The sequence below is a fragment of the Hippichthys cyanospilos genome, chromosome 10 (genome assembly GCF_059441005.1).
Source record: "Hippichthys cyanospilos isolate Australia breed blue-spotted pipefish chromosome 10, RoL_Hcya_1.0, whole genome shotgun sequence".
Classification (NCBI taxonomy): Eukaryota; Metazoa; Chordata; class Actinopteri; order Syngnathiformes; family Syngnathidae; genus Hippichthys; species Hippichthys cyanospilos.
In genome coordinates, this window is record NC_142378.1 from 6,856,388 (window position 1) to 6,876,906 (window position 20,519).

Here is a 20,519-nt window from a genome sequence, read left to right on the forward strand (position 1 = left end):
CTGATGATTGCTATGCCAACACTTTTTAATTCCTGCTCTTTATTACTAAAAGTGAGTAGTTTTACTTTCTTTTAGATTAACTACACAATGGCTAACTTTTCTGCTCGCTTATGAGCATTTAAAACATTAAAATTGCATGGAAAAACGAATTCACTTGCATTATGTATTATGTGGGAAAGCTCCCCAGTGCAAAACTTAGCAAGTGCCAAGTTAAAAGAATATTACACAACCGGTTATTTAATACTTTCTTACCCGGCCAGGGAACACAATCGGGATGGCAGGCAGGCGCACGCACACACACTCACACACACACCTGCTTTTTGCATTATATGACCATGCGAAGGACAAGGAAGTGGAAAATAAGACTTTCAATCAAGAGTACTCCCCCTCTACATATCGCCTTGGTCTCCAACAGGACGGCTCTCACTTCAAGATTCCAACACAATAAGCGTGGGCTTGTAAACCTCAGCCAGTGGCTCCATTAAAAGGAGACATTATGGCACTTGTTTTTCCCACAATTTAAAACCCTTTCAAGGTGACTAGAGATATGGTCTCCAATATCCTTCAAACAAGTAAAGAATTCAAGACACTTAAAAATCACTTGTCAAACTCGCTCAGGTTTGGGAGGGTAGAGCTTTTGTTACCACGGCAACCAGGGGCAGCGATGACAAATCAAGTGGGGCAGAACAGATGCTGTTGAAGCATTTATTCGCTATCCAGCTTGATGTCCCAATACAGATAATGGAAAGCTCGCATGAAATTTAATAGAAATAATTTTTTGTTTTGCCTTGTCAAAAAGCGAATTTCTGATATTCGCTACCACATTCTTACAAGTCACACTTTTCATTTCAGATATATGCAATACCATTTCACCAGGGAAAAATTGTGTCACTTTTACTACTTGAGTGTATGGTGCCAGTCGATACATATAGCTTACTATAAATACTGCAGAGATCAGGCTTGTACAATAAAATTCGATATCTGTTCTCCCCAGTATGAGAGATTGACATTTTTTGCAATATTTTTGGGTTGTTTACAACCCGTTTACATTATAATGACTGTTTTGGCATGCATTCACAAACTCTCTCACCTCAGGCTGGATGGCTTTGAATACAGGAGCATCCATGAGTGTAATCTGGCCCTGGAGGAGATAATTTCATAAAACGTTAGAAGAGTTTCACAAAAATAGCTACTGCTTTTCATACTGTTCAAGATCAAGACGAGAAGCTAGAGTGCCCTCTTGTGGTTAAAAATAAGGCCATAACGCCTGCACTCACATTGCAGTCACTCTTGAGCAAAGTCACTCCCATTAAAGTCGGATTTTCAAGCTGCAATTTCAATTGCCCGAGTCCTTTTTAAATACCATTCATCTGCCATGTACATTTCAGATGATACATATCCCATATGGCTAAGATAATGAAAAACAAGGTATTGGTTCAAAATATGTGTAGTTTACTGCCCATTGGTTAAATTAAATAAATGTTGAAGGAATAAAAACGGTTACAAAGGGCTATATGCAACCGCATACTACTTCAAAGTTAAATATAACTGAACCGCCGTACCTACCCATGCAAAGGGTCGACATTTGATTCACTGATTGTATATGTACATGTAGAGGGAGCCATTGTACCACACTTTAAGATACACTTGGCTATTTATTGTTAAGAGTTAGCATTATATTTTCTGTATCGTTTGTTCAAAGGTGGGTGCATATATGACACTGATTGGTGTCACGGTGGCAGACGGGAGAGCCCATTAGTTCTTTTACACTGCATTCCCATTTGCATTTTTTTCAAATCTATATTTAAACAGGCTCCATCCCAAATATTCCGCATATCCCAAATGTGTCATTTGAAGTCAGTAGTGTACATCCATCCTTAGTCGGGATGCGTTCAAAACTTCCATGGAAAGTTCACTTCAGTCCAAAACTCAGCCTTTGACTTTTCAAACCCAACAACAGTCATTGTTTCACCTTAGCTCAGCACATCATGTTTGTGCTTACGCTTCAAAAACGCATACAGGTTAGTCGGACAAGGACAGTCAGAAACACACACACACAAATACACACTTACAGCATATTCTTCCGGTGTGACCTTCAGCACGTCAAAGACAACTGCATCAAAGCTCTTCTTCACCTCAGAGGAACCCTTGTCACTGAGAGACTCTGAGCTGCTGCTCCTCTGGAACACAAAGCACACAGTTTCGTCAAAATGATTGTTTGATGATAAAACAATGCATCACGTATTTATTTATTTTTTTGCAAGGTAGATACGTGTATTTGGCACTGTGGATGGGGGGGGGGGGGGGGGGGGGGGGGGGGCAAATGCTTGGCAGGAGGTACTGGTGATAGAGCCCTGACCTCTGAGACAGTGGCAGCAGTCAGGGCGAGGCTTGATTGGCCATTGGGGAAGTCCATCATTCCCACTGCATGCAGCTCTAGCGCAGGAGGCCGTCGTTCATCATGCTCCGCTGCAGCAAAAGCCCGCCCTGCCCTGACAAAACAAATTAACAAATCACAGCAACACAAAGAGTACAGTATTAAATAGCATAAAGCAGACGAGGCTCACGCTGTAGAGCAGCAGCACCACCTGGTGGCTGGCCTCATTCCAACATCAACAAAGCTGAATTCATCCACTGGCAGATTGATTAGTTCACTGACATTGTGGAGAGAATTGATAAACTGAAATTAGGTCTTAGTGAAATTAGTGCGTATCATATGAATACGTTCATGGGTAATGAAAGTACGAGAGGAACATTAGGAAAAGATTTGCACTAAAGGGATCACAGTACAACCCTGTTGTCCCAATCGTGAGTCACTGCAAACATATAGATGCGGTGGAAAAGCTAAGGCTGGATAAGAGAGTGATGCAGCGTTGCTAATTCAAGCGAGTCTTTAAAAAACACACACACACATACACACACACACACACAAAATCAGCCTTTTTAAACTAGAGATTTAAAAAATGGAATCAAGTTTAAATACCTTATTCTAATTTTACTAAACTCTCGAACTCTATTTCTATAGCAGTCCCTCTCACTATTAGGAAATAAAAAGATAACCCTTCCAAACCCCCCCAAAAATTACCGTAATCCCCCAAGTATAATGCACACTTTTTTCTCCCAAAAATGAGGGCCAAAAGTGTGGGAGCGGGCAGTAACTTACAATGTTTTGAATATAATAATCAACTTACAGTATATTTTCCTTACATATTTTATAAATTAACATTAACATTCCTTACATATTTTATAAATGAACAATTATTCCTCAAGGGTTATCACATGGAAGCTATTTTTTAATATATTTTAAAATCTCACGCTTTTCTGAAGTACTTTCACATACCCCCATTGGAGAACCACTGCACTACTCTACACACCTAACAAATTCTCCCAGGGTATATTGAAGTTGTTTATCCGCATGGGAAGAACATGTTGAGACTAACACGTGGCTAAAACGCAAACACAAATTTTACTGGCTGATCACACGACATGTAACGGCCGCTTACAGCCCCCGGGAGCAAACTGACACGCAAAGAGCGGTTCTTCAGCTCACCGGTTGAGTGTCAGATGAGCATGATTCCGGAGATGAGCTCAGCCTCTCGCCACGTGACGCTGTCTTGACCTGTCAGGTCGTGTTCCGCTGATGCACGCTGAAACTTGAAAAAGAAAAAGATAAAGTCAGTGTTTTTGTATGTGATTGATTCTATTTAACAACAACTACAAATGGGAAAAAAGGGCTATTGGGCTTTAGTGTGAAGTTCTAGGGTGAACCCAAAATGCAATATAACCTTCATGAGTGGACTTAAGTTGACGTTTCCTGAACTTTAGCCTGCATTTGTCACACTATTTGAATTTTTAGAACTTTTTACACTTGAATTTCTGTTCCTTGTGAAAACGCCAACTCCATGATGTCAGACTTACTTACAAGAGACCTCTGCATAAAAACCTTCAGGGAGAAAGAAAATCGTGTGTTTTTTTGCATAGCCTATCATAAATTTCGGCTCTTGAATGATGGTGACAAAAGCATAACATGTTGAGAAGACACCTGAGATTGGTTTTAAAATGTGATCAAACGTTTCTTAAAAATTGCTTGTGTTGCATAGTAAAAATGTAAATGTACTATATTTTTTGACAAGTTCAGAATCACCACTTGTTGTTACTCATATGGCAAAATAAGCCATAGCTTCCTGCAAGTTCATGCCATTTGGGTCATTCCATGTCAAGTCACATACCATCCGTGCGGAAACCCTTTTAATTTTACAGATTTATTTTTAGTAGTGTCATGATGCCAAATGAGAGAATCAGAAGATTGAGCCTTCTAGCTGAGGCAATTTTTGAGTTATGTGCCAGACTATATGTAACCTCACCTCAATCAAGGTTACACTGGATTCCTGATACGATGTGAATTATTAGTTCGTGGCCACTAGGTGTCGCAGCGCGCAAAGGAAACATGTTGCACTGTTATGCACAAGGAATGATTAGGGGTGGGGGGTAAAGGGAAAGCAGCTGCAGACAAATGCTGCATGCTGGCAGGCTTTTGGACATCAGTTGGAGGTTAAGATCCCTCATCCCCTTCAGGTTGTTATCCCAGAGGGAGATGAGGGATGGGGATGCGTGTACAAAGCTCACGAGCAGAACAAACATGGGATTAAGATTTCTGATCTTCTTCTGGTGAATGGAAATATGGATGTTTTTTTAAGGCTTGTACACAAGTTGTAGTCGTAAACAACATAGTAAATGGCAACTGTAAACAATGGAAATATTTTGTTAAGTTGCAGAATTTTTCAAACCTGTCTGTGAGCTCATCATTCTGCACTTTTGCTTAATAGTGGGACAAATTTAAATTTTAACCAGCACCCACATTTGGCAGAGCCACTTTTGTGTTAAAAAACACAATTATGAAGAAACACTCACATCCCTCACAAGAGACATCCACCGCTATCATATCAAAAATCAAAAAGGTGAACATAGCTGCATTGAGTTTTGTTAAAGATTTTTTTAAAAAACAGTATTGCAAAATAACAAAAATACATATGTGAGCATGGAATATGCATAGTGCTAGAATGCAGGTGTGATTATCTGACGGGTCGTATCAACGTCTAACGAAGCTTGTTCGCTGCCCGTCAGCGACCATCCCGTCGCACTTTGCATCCGACAACTGCGCCGCACATAAAGCCGACGCCTCCTCCTTTTGAGTCACCAGCATTTCGAGTCAATCTCCACCGCCACACAAAAAGAATATTAAACTATCTGTGACAAACAGTCAAAGGCATGCCAAAGCTTGTCGGCGAGATTTGGAGCCAGGCTGTTAAATGACATCCACACTCATGCAGGCTGGCTGCAAGTTGTTGTCGCACACAGGCCGAGCGTAATTGCACATGTGACTACGCATTCCGTGAAACAAGCCTTCGCGTTCCTGTCGGCAAAAAAAATGCACACCTCTTTTGTCAACAGCTGTCCATCTCATTTATCAGAAAAGAAAAAAAAAAAAATCAACTTTTATGCACTCGAGAGACCATACATAATGTGTTGTACAACAACACTTAACCATATTTACAATTTCATATATAATGCTGGAAAAGTGGTGTTAATAATTAGGGCTGTCACTACAGAAATTTTTTAGAATTGATTATTCTACTGATAATCAAATCAAGTTTTATTTTGAATTAAATTGCATTGCAAAAATTTTTCCCAAATAATGTTAAAACAAATTATTCAAATTTACTATTGTTTAGCGAATACAAAAAACCTCAAAACAAACAAAAAATAACCATGAGAAGGACTGATGTACTCACCAAACTTTTGAAATGTGATTCAGTTACCGTTTCAGTAAGTGCTTACCATAGTAAAAATAGATGATTGAAAACGTCTTTTTTTAATTAAGGGCTACAGAAATCAGAAAATATTTACCAGGTAAAGCAGGGGTCCCCAAACTTTTTCACCCGAGGGCCACATGACTCTTCTCAGATGTTTGGAACAAAAAGTGTGACGATCGCAAGAGCTATCTGAACGTGATCGTTTATTCTATTGACAGCGTAGGTAAAAAAAAAAAAAAAAAAAAAAAAAAAACATACGTCTAGTATTGTTGGGACCGGGCAAAATGCGGAAGCGGGCCGGATTTGGCCCGCGGGCCGTAGTTTGGGGACCACTGAGGTAAAGCCTAAAATTAAGTTAAGCTATGGCTCTAGATGATTACTTGATTATTAAAGTAGGAGTTGGTTAATTTGATAATTGATAAATTGTTGAATAAATGACACGCCTTCGGACCATACTGAAATATATGCAGGGTAAAAAAAACTAAAGATGAAGTATAGACAACACACGTTTTATACAATACTTAACCATGTTTACAATTTTATATGTAACATCAGAAAAAATAATCACTATAATTAAAAATAATTTTTAAAAAAATTCAAGAAGAAATCCAAGATCTGTATAAAAAAATGTGCCTTTACAAAGTTGGTAACTTAACTATGAAAAAACTGGGTGTGTTACCAGAAGCTAATGATTACTCTAGCGTTGTTGTTTTATTGTATCTTTCTTCCAAAGTAGCCATAAAAGTGCGTCAATAAATCCCAGACGGTTTCCCATTTACGCCTGTGCATATTTTTATGTGTCCCAAGTCCAGGGAAACAAACATGAGATTAGGACATTTAAGGCCTGGTGAGGAAAACGAAGAAAATATCCCTTTGGCGCTTCCAGCGAAAGGTCACAGAGTGCAAGAGGGAACGGGGTTGGTCGTCGCTTTAGGCGCCATTCACACCTCGGGGGCCCCCGCGAGTGTCGCCTATCAATTTGCTTGCGAGTTTGCACGGTGACGCGGCCACTAAATGTCATTCGCGCTGGCCATTTTTTCAGTGTTCGGAGGAATATGCCATAGATAACTGAACTTATTTAACTCGCATAGATCCATCTGACTGCTACCTGAGATTTGAACCACAAACCTCATGGCTGCAAGGCAATCTTTTATCTTACCTGAGGACAAATTCTATTGAAGCTAAATATACTGTACGTACATTTGTTATGCCTAAGAAAAACATTCAAAGCTTCAAAGAAAAAAAAAAATCTTCCTAATGTTACAACATTTTGAGTGGGTGTGTTTAAAGTTAGCGTGCTACGCATGCATGCATTGTTTAGTCTGGCCGCAGTAGGACGTGATGCGTCAAAGAAGCAGCACGTTGCGCCAATGTCAGGCTGGGGTAAAAAAACAAAAAAAAACTGGGTCAGTGTGTTGCAGAGAGGATGTGACAGTCCGTTAAAAGCTGCACCCTCTTCTTTTGCTTTCCAAGCACGCCGCCGCATGTGACGTCGCTGATTACGAACTCCAGCGGGGTTTCTTTGTCGAGCAGCAGAGCTTGTCTATCTGCAGCGCTTCATTAATTCAATCATGGCAGTCCACCTAAAAAGAGCGCTAGTGATCCAAGTCAGGGGTCACCAACCGTTTTGAAAAAGACAGCTAGCTCTTAGCTATGGATTCGTGTGAAAGGCTAACACTTTTCTGAAATCACAGTTTTTCTTCAATAATATCAATTATTCAGGTATGTGACGACGAAAATTTCACATGTAACATTTAAAAATCTCTACTAGTGTTTGTATTTTCAAATGATCAATTCTGCAACATTCATAGAAATATCACAATAGCTATGACAAACGTTAAATATTCAGATTTGTATCCTACTTCATAGCAAAACTTGGTGCCCTAATATTTTTATACGGTATGCGATGGATATAAGAATATCAGTAGTGTTAAAAAAAAAAAAAAGTATGTTTTATTTTCAATTGTGTGCTTAAAAATCTAAATGATTTTTTACATTTTATCCCAAAGATTCTAATTAGTAACCATAGAGTATTTCTTTAATTATTACAATTAAAATACTGTAAGTTTATCAGATGTCATATGCTTTCTACTAATGTTTGAAGTAGAAGTGAAACACCTTTTTTTATATTTAAAGATTTCTTTTTGTCTTCTAGGAACTTGATTAACTTTGAGACTAAACCAGGATAAGACTATCGTAAACATCAACTTTTATTTTGGAAAAAAAATAAAATCAACCTTTTTCGCAGATTTTCTGACGTGATATGGAAGAGTGCCTAGTCTTCATCATCAATTTTGAAAAATTTATAAGAAATATGGAAATAAAACACGTTTTTTAAACTTTTAGTTCAACAAAAATCTGCACACAACACACACTGGCAAGACGTGTGTGTGTGCATTTAAACGAATATCAATTTCAACGAATGTCAATTCTCACCTATGGGCACTTTCGAGTCATCAATAAATCAAATTTACAAGCGAGCCTTATGCATTCAGAATCACTTTCATTAATAAATTATACAGGAGTCATTGATTTACGACAAATTTCCATTCCGTGGGTGATGTCTAAATTCGTTGTCGACACGCTATAGCCGCAATAACAAACATTAACAGAGTAGCGAAGATAGAATTACAGTAAATATATATGCATGAAAAAAACTCCTCTGCCGAAAATATAAAAGCATGACTCTGACTATGCTTTCTTGTCGCGTGCCGAAACGGCAAAGTGGTTTATCCAACATGTTGGTCAAATTCTGCCGCTTCTAAATCTGTATCCTGGCAGCCGCTTGCACCATGGGGTGTGATTATGCTTTTTTTAGACATGCGTCTACCCCTCTTCCTCCTCCTACCTCCGTTCCTTTACAGATCTCTGCTTTTGATAATTAGAACCTTCGCAAAAGGGCTCGGGCCCGCCTCGGTCAATGGAGGACGTGCCGTGCCGGGAGAGGATGCTGAGACGTCAACGTGAATAATAACCAGTCTCGGGTTCTTTTTTTTTCAAATGAGTCCAGTGAAAGTCGCACTACCGACATCACACATGGAATATCGCCAGGATTCCAAAATTGATCTCAGTTTTTCTCTTTCACGTCATGTTTCTGAGATATGAAAATGTTGATTTCTTAAAAATATAAAATAAATCATAAATAAATGCTTTGTGTTTAATCAAAACAAGATGTCTACCGTATTTTTCGGACTATAAGCTGCACCGGTATGTAAACCGCACCAGCAAAAATTAATTAAATTAATCAATCAATCAATAAATAAATGTTGCAGATAAGCTGCACTGGACTAAAAGCCGCAGGGCTCAAATCTTGAGGAAAAAAGTTGTGGTTTATAGTCCGAAAAATACGATAATTTTACTTTGAGAAAATGATAATCGAACCACTGAAAAAATCAGTTTCAAAAGGTTGTTGAGTATGACAGAAAACAGTAATATTGGAAAAGTACAGTATTTTTTTTTTCACAAAAAACTACAAAATAAAATCTCAATGAGCAAACATTAGTTTTGCAAGTCACTTTAACGCAAAATAAAATTTTATACGATGATTCGACCGATGTAACAATTGATGGAATGATCACTTCCACAGTGATTCAATAATGACAGCACTAGAATTTCATGAATAATCATCCCCTCTTATTACAGTCTTATAACAACCAATCAGGGGAATTTTGCTGCACTAGCTGTGAGGAAAAAACAAAACAAAACTAGAAAAAAATGTTGCAACTGGCATTACAATTCTAACGTTAATCAGCATAGAAATCAAACTCAAAACTACATCATTCTACTTCACGGCGGAACTGAAAATGAGTCTCACATCATCAAATCATAAGTAACTCAAAATTCAACTCAAGGTTAGACGAGTCCCTACTATAATTTCAAGGGGGTTGATACAACTTATTACTGTAGCCAGTCCTAAGTCAGGCCTCTCTCTAAAATTGTTGACCAGTCTGACTCGACTGGAGTCCCGCCGCATTTCTGATTCGCAGTAAATAAGATGTGGGCACAGTGCCAAGCGCGTAAGCGGCGGCATGCGGCCGGCCGGCGCTGCGCGATTTGTTGCCCGGGCCGGCGGGCAGCGAGCCCAAGTTCAAGTCCGCTTGCGCCCGACGAGAAGCAACGCTGACAGATGAATGGAGGAAAAGGGAAAAGGAGGGGCGAGGGGGAGGAAATGGTGGCAGTGCGTGGACTGTTAACGAGGAAAGGGCAGCGGAACAATGCGGGGCGGCGATGCGGTCAGAGGAAACGAGATAGCATCTCAATGTCTTCCTCGATGAGTCTCCAAGGATTGGCTAATGTCAACACGGCCTCACTAGTAAAACTAAAGAGCTTGGTTTTTAAAGATCGCTAGAATGACACCGAGTCCAGACCTCCTTCACCAAGGCAAGATGTGGTCGTCCGGCTTGTTAGACAATGCAGAATATCCCATTACAAACTTTGCTACCAATTTCCCCGCTCCGGTTGTTTTTTCCACAATAGAACCTAGCCCCAATGGCTTTGTGATAAGGGATTTCTCAAAGACGCATTTTCAGAAATAGGCGGCTCAGAGCATACTTTCCTGGGTTGTTAATTTCACACTTGAAGGGTGGGCGAGTCAATTTTAGGGCTGAAATCGAGTCCTCGAGTGATTTAGGGCATCTCAGTTAAATCGTTTTCAAAAAGGGATTTTTGTCTTGCCCTGGATACCCCGCTTATTAAAGAAATGTCAAGCCAATCGAAGCAACAATTGTTAATGTTGCGCATGACAATGAAACACAATGGGAACCAGATGAGAAGCCCAACTTTTGTTTTTCTTTCTTCTTTTTTAATCTGAATCGTTGATTTGAATTTTCTGTAAGACATTTGAATATCAAAATTACTTCATAGTTGAAGTCCTCGTCACTTTTATATAAGGTCTCCATTAAGAAGAGCATGACGCAGTACAGTTTGACATAACAGCAAATTACAAACAAATCCAATGATACAGCTGATAATGTGATAACATCTATTATATCAGATCTAGTTAGAGGTTGAGGCATAAATAATGTTGCGTTCAATGAGTTTATCAGGTTCATACAGCCAGTTGTTTCATAAGGAACAAAACCCATGGACGTTCCTCAACTGGAGCTGTTTATTCTTGCGCCATCCCAGTTATTGGAACCCGAGACGGACGCTCGGCTTTTCCCAGGACGAAGTTCCGGGTGGGCCCGAAGGGCTCTTGTGTAAGATGCGGATTTAAGAGGCATGACGTGTTTCAACCTGACAGACCTTATAACTTATGCTCAGGACTCAAGAAACAAACAAGTAGGAGTGACAAAACAAAACCTTCTTTTCAGATCCTTGTTTAAGAGCAGAAAACGTTGTAAACTGTAAAACTTCTCCAATTGACTACCAAGGACGGCTATAGATGTCCAAGACTTATTTTTACTGAGTGGAATGCAGTGAATAAGTTAAACTCGCCAACAAAACACATGTCACACACCTAAAAAATCCTCACATCGCAAGAGACCATTTAAGCAATGGCTACGTGAACAACAAAGGTGCAGCAATACATGTAACCAGACTGTACAACAATAAACGAAAAAATAAAAATATTATAGCAACTTACTGAGTCACTTGGCTATGAAACTCTTCTTTGTAATTCATATACGTCTATGTTTATACTGGCCTCTAGTGGTCAAGGTGCACACAGCAGAAGGAACAAATGCAATTGGCATCGATGCGTAACATCATGATGCACAAACTGTTCGGTACTTTCTGTTTCTCTATGAAAATCCTCTCGACTCTGGTTTCACCTACATTTTTATGATCGGGGGCAAAAAATGTCTCCAATATTTAACAGCAAAATCTGCAGGGTATCTTGCAGCAAGGATCTGGCCTCATTTAAGTCAGCCTTCTCGGCTCACTTCCTTCAATAAATAATGCATAAGTCAAAAACTGCCTGTTTGGATGTAAAGCTGCTATAGACGTTGTAACGCCAGGATCAATCTTGACAGGAACAAATTTGAATACAAAATTGATATACCTTTTTAAATGTAATGAATTACAGCATCAGCATCTTAAAGCCAAGATAAACGACGGTCTTGGTGCGGCCTGGTGAATAACAGCCCAGCCAACCGCAGGAAGACCTGTTATAACTTGTGCCATCAGACTTTTCATAATATATTTTTCGTAAGATTAGTTTTGATCTCAAATCACTTTGAAGCTGCTTAATAGAGCAACGCGGAGATCACGAGCCTCTTGAATCGGCGCGCACGCGTACAAATACGCATGACTTCCTCTAACATGGCATCGCCCAGTCTCGGGGGTCCGATAAAACACACCATTACAACTTGAAACGCAAAAGGCGACCGCACCGCTGCAGGGAGTATACAGTAAGCCTAGTCACAAGCAAGATACCATTCAGTCTTATTTGGTGGGGTCGCTTGAATTTCCAAATAAATCAAATATTTGTTTACGTCATGTTATTTAACATGGACTAATGATGAACATATATGCATTTATCCTACTACAACTAAAAGAGTTGAATGTTTAAGGTTGGGTGACCTCCCGATTGCACCGCTTTGGGGACGTTTGACTTTGGAGGCTCTACGGCGATGTGGCAATGATCTAAAAAGGAAGTAAAAGTACAAGCGAGGTCTCACTAAGAGACGCGGTCGAGACCGAGAAAGGGGAAGACGACGACGAGATCATTTTCCTAATGTGGACATGCCCGTGTGTGTGAGCATATCTGAGGGGGTGCTTCTTTCGCGTCCCATCAGATAGCAGCTAAGAAAGATTGATTTCTTCGTGTGTCTGTGGGTGCGCGTGTGAGCGCATGTTTGTCTGAGGAGTGTGTACTTGTTCGTGTCTGTGTACGAAATGGAAGCGGCGCAACAGCTGAGACTTGCAAGGAAACAGCTGTATCGCTTGTACTTTGACCCCCCCCAAAACGAGCCCCTTGCATCCCTTGTCAAGCCTCCTTCCCCACTAAAAAGGTCATCAAGGGGTCACAAACACGCACAAAATCAGACACAAACACAATCCTACACACGCGTGCAGGAGACGCCCTGTTGCGGCCTAAAACACACACTTACACGCAATCACAGCACAAACACAAGGACACACACAAAATCATTGTATTTTTTTCAAATTCCATATTATTATTATAATTAGTCAAAGTGCTTGACGCAACAAGTCCTTTTTCCTATTGAAATTCTGTCTTTAATTTTAAAGGTTTCAATCAACTCTTATTTAAATGCTTGTTCTACCTCGGCAAATTTATGCTTGCACGAGCTGAATATTTCGACAGTGAACATAAGACATTGAAAAATCCTCGAATCATGAGCGTTCATGTATTTCAACGTTCCATCCCGGTCTGAAGAAAAAAAACAAAACAGACCGCTTTCAGCCTGTTATTTTTATCCCGATAGACTTAATTACAGCGATAGTCTCTGTGGCGCAATTTCTTGCCAAGTTGCCACCAACAAAAGTGCTTGATCATATCCTGAAAAATGAACATGCGTCTTTTTCTCAACACCCTGCAGATGTTTCGTTTGGCTGACACTTGTCCTCATTAACAGAGGATCTTGGCCGAGCTCATGTGGCCAAAGTAAGGCTGCAACTAACTCATATTTTAACAGATCGATTCATCCGCCAATGATTTTATCCATTAATCGATGACTCGGATTTTACAAACAGGACAGTTTAAATTGACAGCACAGAAAATGCAAAACATAAAGTGATTAAAGATTCAGTTATTGATTTGATCCATAGAGCCTATAAAAGGGTAATAAAATTATGATAAATGTTTTATTTTGATTTGACACAAAGATAATACTTCTGATGTGAAGCACTGCAGAAATCTGGATATCATTTATGCAGAATTTATGGCTATAGTACAACATGTCTTTTTTTTGTTTTGGGCTCTCAAGTGGTGCAAATTTGATTGTAACGTAAACAATTAATAATATCGGAAATTGGATCTGAAAAGTAAATCCTGTCTTGAGCGAATTATACGCACAGCCGTCAAAATTAAATTGATTAATTGAAAACTAATTGATTAAAAAAATAATAAATGGACAACTATTTTAATAATCAAAGAGTTTTTTTTCTTCAAATTGAACAACCCTAGAGCGCATTAAAATTGTCCGAACCCTTGGATGTCAGCCTCTCAACAGATATTATCGTTCAGTTTTGTGTATGCTGATTATCTATTGTTCAAAACGTTTGCAAGCATCTGCTTGATGGCGACACAGTAACCTAAATCAATTTCAAAATTTAATGAGTCCACGAGTCCCTCCTGTGTCATCTTATTTTATTGTTGTTTTTTTAAAAAAAAACTAAACAATATCAAATTCACAACAATAATTAGTTATTGACAGTAAACGGGGGGGGGGGGGGGTAAAATGTTGACTTTTGTGCAAAATAATTTGTAAGATTCATCAACGGGATAATGTATAGCTGATTCTAAAAATATGTTGTATCGACAACCCTATAATTGTAAACCGGCAAGAACAAGCGTCTGCTTACGTGTAAAAACAACGTCTGCCAAAACTAACAAAACAAGTTGAACAAAACCTAAATGGAGTTTTTAGATGACATGGGGATTTGCCTAATGTAAATGATCTGAACAAGCAGAACTGGGAGAAGACAAGGAAGGAGCGCGGGATTAAAATTTTGGCAGGGTAAAGCCTCGTCATCGACTTGCACAGTTTACTTAAGGCCCGGGAGGAATAAAATGGGCCCCATTAAAATGCTTTTTGTATGCATCAGATCTTTTGTAGTCACAAGTTTCCATGACATAGGCCGGTCTACTACGTTGGAGACACTCAGGATTTCAGATAGTTAAAGCGGCGCGTTACGAGCACCTGATACCGCATAAAAAGTACACGGGAAGTGGAAGGGAGTGACGCTTGTCTGTTTATAAACAAACGGGACGGTCGGTGGGCTTCGCTTGTGAATGCGGGCTTGAGATTTTACTTCATAAACTAGAGAGGAAAGCATTCAAATCTTATCGTGGTCAAGTACGCCGTTGTCATCACACTCGCCCATAAATGAATCAACATTTGAAACCATACGGCTAATTGTTTGAAACTTTTATCACACTTTACCGGTAATCTGTTTCACAACTGACACGTACGAGCGGAGCACAGATAAAACTTCCGCCACGCCAATCATTCCAGATAGACCACATGGCCTGGCAGCTCAAAGGTGTCAAGTGGAATGGAACGTTCATAGCTGACATTCTGCATTCCGTAAAAGACCTTCAGGCACTAGTAGCCCTGAACTCACCTTTCACCCTCACCCTTTCACCCTAAGATCATTTCATTTAAATGTCCCCTTTACATAAAAGATGAGCATTTTTATATTCTGCATTTTGCACTTTTTTTATTGCCTACTTTATTATTATGTCTATTGTGTGGAAGTGAACAGAATAAAATGTTCATTGTGTAGTTTTTGTTCCCTTACTATGACTACCGTGAAGAAAATCGCGAAAATAAAGCCAATATACACAATGACGGTGCCCTGATTTTTGTTTTAGCCTTACAACCCACCAACTTAGTTGAAATTAACTGTGAAATTATTCTTCCTCGTGTCGCCAAGTTGCTTTACACGCATGGCCTTGGGGAAGAATGTGCAAGAGGGTAAAATGGGCCAGATACAACGCTTCATATGCAGCGCTCAACTCATTTTGGAGGGGAAAAAAATATGCTGCAGCGCGCACAGGTAAATGCAATAGCGCTTTCAGCGCTAGCGAAAATAATGGGTAAAACCGGGTGTCAGCCTCTTGAGATTCTGCATCAAGCAAAAGCGAGATGTGCATGCGTTACATCTGACCTCCTTCCCACAGATCCAAAAATCACTAATCTAAGCGTCTTTGACGCTCGCTTCAGGAAACAGCCAGGAACACCTCACGTCACACCACAAGTCAATCTGGCTTGGCAGAAATAATGACACAGATACACCGTGTGACTTTACACCTTCATTTGTGCAGAACAAACATGCTGATGAATGTTGAACGTTACCCTGGCAACTGAGCAACCAAATTAACAGTCGGGAAGGTGGGCGAGTGGGGTCATAATGTGCAACCAAAAACGCCGTTGGGATGCGCACAAATGGTATCCTGAGGGAAGCCCGGGGCAACATCTGAGGGTAGCGAACCAGCTGGCCACATTGATGACATTCTGCTTGATTTTTCATCCATCAGTAAGAGCATCGTTGGGTCCATTTTGAGCCAAAATTGGTGAACTATGAGGGCATTCTTTTGTCCATCGAACAGAACCTTCGGGTCCATTTCAGGAACATTCTGCAGCACTTTGAGGAGTCTCCTAATCCACTCCCGAGAACTTGTCTATTTTTTTTTTTAACTGCATTTCAGCGATTATATAAAAGAAATGCAGAAACTGTTTTTAAATCAACAAAACAACATATCTGAAGTTTTTTGATGCAGTTTCATTTAAAATTTTAAGTTAATTGAATCATATTTGAAACTCTTGAATTGTCTTGGTATTTATCCAAACGGTACAAACTACCTCCCCCCCATTCTTCAGATAGTACTTTCCACAAATTATCTGTATTCTTAATGTCTGCTTGTTTATTAATAATATTAATTGACTAATTTGATTGTTTTGTTGACATTTTTATCTATTGGCTGCAAAATGCAACCCCAGCCAATAATGTAGCTTCTTTTCTATGTGCCTTATAATGCGGTGTGCCCTACATACGAAAACAGTTCTAAAATAAGCCATTTGTTGAAGGTGCGCCTTATAATCCGATGCATCTTATGTTGCAGAAAATACAGTAGATCAGGGGTGTCAAACTCATTTTTAATCTGAGCCACATTGTAGTTCTAGTTTCTGTCAGAGTTGGAATGACTTTGAATCAAATTTTAAGTGCGTTCGTCATACACTTAGCTAGTTTTGAAATCAGAGGCTTGTAAAAACAGTTCAAAAGAGAGAATGGGAAGATTTTTTTATCTAAAAAAAAATTTGAGAAGTTGAACACATCTTACAAGTTTGGTACTGTAGCCAGAAACTTTAAGTCAAATCAGCGGGCCACAAAAAATGATGTGGCGGTCCGGATCTGGCCCCCCAGTCTTAAGTTTGACACCTGTGCTTCAAATAAATATTTGCAGAATTTATTAAGGCGATTAAAATCGTAAACCTCTCAGAATGACTGGGGAAAAAAAACCTTTGGAAAAACTTGAAAGTCAAATCAGCATCAGCAAAATGATGTGGCGGACTGGATTTGGTCCCCGGGCCGTGAGTTTGACACCCGTGAGCTAAAATATCAAAATGTCATTTTACATTGGTACTAACTACAGGATTGTTGAATGACATTTAAGCAAGTCTAAGATCTATGACCTTATAGGCCACTCTGAGAACATCATTCTTTGTTTTCGAGTTGTTGCAATCCAGTCACAAGACTAAAGTCAACAAGAACGTTCAGAAATGGAACCAGAATGTCACATTCTGTTCCATTTTGGAGCTGTTAACATTATTGATGTTCTTGTCCATTATGAGGAACATTCTATTCCACTGAGGAACATCATTGTTTTACTCGCTGCAAACTGTTGAACATTCTAATAAATCCTGAAGTAATTCTTCATCATATTGAAGTCATTCTGGTATTCTTGTAGGAAATTAAACAGCCAAAGCAAGTCATGATGTAATCAATGCAGAGTATACAGTAGATAGTAAAAGTTGAAAAAGCTCAATGTGAACTTGTGGACACAAAAGTCCTACTTGCATTTGATCATTTTCTCTGCCGACACAAGGCTCAGGTTCAGAGTTCCATTTCATGCACACACAGATGTAATCTTCCACTAATCACATTTGCAGGCCTTGGGCTGAGCAGTTACACGACAGCATTCAACAGATGGAACCTAACGGGGCAGGCGTGGAGAGGATTAGCTGTGTCCAGAAGGTACGGGAAGGTCGGTAAAATCGCAGGGCTACCATCTTGTCTTGGTTAACACAAGCAGGTGTGGTGAAAAGATGACATCTAATCAAAGAGTAGTACATCTGGAAACTATTCATAGGGCTTCGCTTTTTGTTACGTTAGTCTTTTATCCAACGTAAAGACGGGAACATTTTGGGTGCAATGAAGAAATTACTCATCGGTAAAGGAGAAGGAGGAAATGCAGGGCAGCTAAAGCCAATCAAGATTGATTTTGCCTTTTCAGCATTACGACGACACGCAGCAGCAACGAGCATTCCGGTCACGAGTTTGAACCCTTGACCACATGTGTTAAGTGTGGCAGAGCGGCCAGCACTGGAATCTTAAACAGTTCCGTGGAATTTTCATTTTTAGGGTGGATATGCTTTATAAATTTAGCCTTGAAATTTGTCTAAATGACAGCAAACAGTTCGCAAAACACATTACTCAAACATGCAAGTTGTCTAACAGCAAATAAATATGCACTTTAAAGACAATAACTCTCTATGCTTCCATTATTGATTGACAACAAAATGCATTACATTAATGTGTGTTGATACTTATAAGGCACTCACACACTTGACACGGCCTGCAGCGTCAAGTATGGTCGCTTCATTTGAGAAAATCATTAGCGAACAAATTTGCTAACTGACCACTTGAGAATTTTTCTCTGGAAGACCGGTTTGGGAATCTTTTTTTTAGGGTGCTTGAGCACCTTAATGTGACTCCAAGCACCCTGAAAATGTTGATGCATTATTTTTATTATATTATTTTCTTTAGTCAAGCAGGAAAGTACTTGTTTGTAATATATTATTTTAGGACAATATACAGTAACACTCCCCTTTTGCCTCAAAAATGGATTTATCCAACCGACTCATTTCCGCAGCAATCAAATGCTCTGTCGGAATTCCTAATGTTTTGATCATAAGCCCCCATTCCACTGAGAGGCATACAGATTCGAAAAAATGCACGTTCACGTCAAAGTTTCCAAAATGCTATAAAAAATTTGCCAAATGTTTTAGTGATTTTTACCTTGTACAAACCCTGACGAGTATGAGAAGCTTTAAATTGTCCCTGATGACACCAGCACGAATTCAGCATCTGGGATTACCAACCATAATGTGTGAAATTATTGAATTTGAATGGTCAGAATACAAATATCCTATTTATGTCAGCGTCATTTATAGACACACAGAACAATTTATTGCTCCTCTATTAGATGTCATACTTGCCCTGCGTATCCACTTTTGTTCCATTTTATTTGATGATCAACCCTGAAATGTGTGTTTTGGCTCCACAAATGTTGGGGAAACACTACAATACATAAAATCATTTTTTTGCGGTTTCCCTTCAATTGGGGAAACCCCAAACTCATACAAATAAAGACAAGGTGGTTTAGATGCCCTCGTTTATGCTTGCTACCTCTTTTTAAGAACTCGTGAGTCGGGCGTGTCAAGATAAAGAATCACTCATGGCAAACAAGACATGAGGAGGGTGGGTGCACAGCATTGTGTGTGGGAGAACCTCCGCCACACCCAAAGAACTCCCCCGGGGGTTAACCGTGCAGGGGGTTCCACCTCAAGACTGCTCTTGCCTCCGGGCAAACGAAGTTGCCGCAGAAAGCACGCAAATGGGTTCGCAAACAAACAATCAGCCATAATGCGACTCAAGTGGCACCATAACAAAAGCCAAAAATGTCTTTATAACCGAGATTAGCATGTGGCTAACTGGAGCAGAGGGGAGCGCGCGATTTATTGTACGCGATAATCGAACGCATACTTCCGTGGTGGTTTCCGATGGCGTGCGTGTGCGTGTGTGACCTCGGTGTACTGTCTTCAGGTAGGCTGATAATATAAACAGCCTCCGTGCCCCACAACCATATCAAAGCACATTTAGACTGAAAACCAAACCAAACAAAAAAACACATCCCTTATCTTCAAATCAACGTCACTGCACGCTTCGTGCACGCTGACCGCTTTGATGGAGGACGCCGTACGTCAAAACAAACATACCCTCTTTAAAAAAAATAAAGCTGCACTTAACATTAGGCTGCGTTAGCGTAGCCAAACCAACTCGACGGTTGAAGAAAAACTGCACACGAATTAACAAAACAACACTCACCGGACAGGCAAAGGATGCAGTTATTCCCTGTGTCTGATACTCCAGCGGGTTCATGGGATTTTTTTTTTTTTTTAAGGGGGTTTAGTAGTAGGCTGTTACCGAGGGATAGAGAAGAGGAGCGGGCGGTGCACCCTCAACAACAGCTGTGTTCTGTTTTGAATGAGGACCAAGGGGATGAGCTGAGGAGGGGCGGTGCTTGCCCTGGTTCCTCTTCTTCTTTGGTATCTAATCTATCATGGGGACTTCTTCGGATGTGACGTCTCCGTGCTATGATATCGCTAGGCTGAAAAATGGGAATGTCCATTGAGATGGTTAAGTATGCAGCTCTCATGGGCAAGGACGATGGTATGATGCCAAACTAATTTCAAGAAAGCTTGCAAATCGTTACAACACTGTGTAGGGTCCAATTGAATAAAGTCGCTTAATAGGATTAAAGGCATGCCTTTTACGCTACCGCCATCCGGTGGCCCAAATGCTACACTGCAGTATCCCACATGCATTAGCATAGGTACTGAATTTAAGATTTTTATAAAAGTGTACATTAATAAATAGGTATTTTTTAACAGTCCAGACCCACTCGCAATATCTGAAACTTGCCACACAGTGGAACCATATAAATTGAGAAATTATCGTTGATAGGGTTCACTCTTCACATGACGTTTTTCAGAGCAATACTTGGGACACATTTTG

General features: G+C 39.9%; 1 protein-coding gene across 6 annotated transcripts in view; it reads right to left on the reverse strand.

Moving 5' to 3' along the window:
- The window catches only part of ralgps2 (Ral GEF with PH domain and SH3 binding motif 2), a 60,004-nt gene extending 39,886 nt beyond the window's left edge, over positions 1 to 20,118 (reverse strand). For 2 of the 6 annotated variants that reach the window (XM_088426023.1, XM_088426022.1), the window contains exons 1-6: positions 19,830 to 20,118; positions 3,551 to 3,653; positions 2,568 to 2,654; positions 2,360 to 2,492; positions 2,073 to 2,180; positions 1,091 to 1,141 (exon numbers count right to left, since the gene is read on the reverse strand). In XM_088426023.1, the coding sequence (XP_088282149.1) occupies positions 1,091 to 1,141; positions 2,073 to 2,180; positions 2,360 to 2,492; positions 2,568 to 2,605 (330 nt within the window). In that variant the 5' untranslated portion in view covers positions 2,606 to 2,654; positions 3,551 to 3,653; positions 19,830 to 20,118. The remainder of the gene's footprint in view (positions 1 to 1,090; positions 1,142 to 2,072; positions 2,181 to 2,359; positions 2,493 to 2,567; positions 2,655 to 3,550; positions 3,654 to 19,829) is intronic. The other 4 variants (XM_088426025.1, XM_088426026.1, XM_088426027.1 and 1 more) reach the window with 4 other exon arrangements.
- Between the last annotated feature and the right edge of the window lie 401 nt (positions 20,119 to 20,519).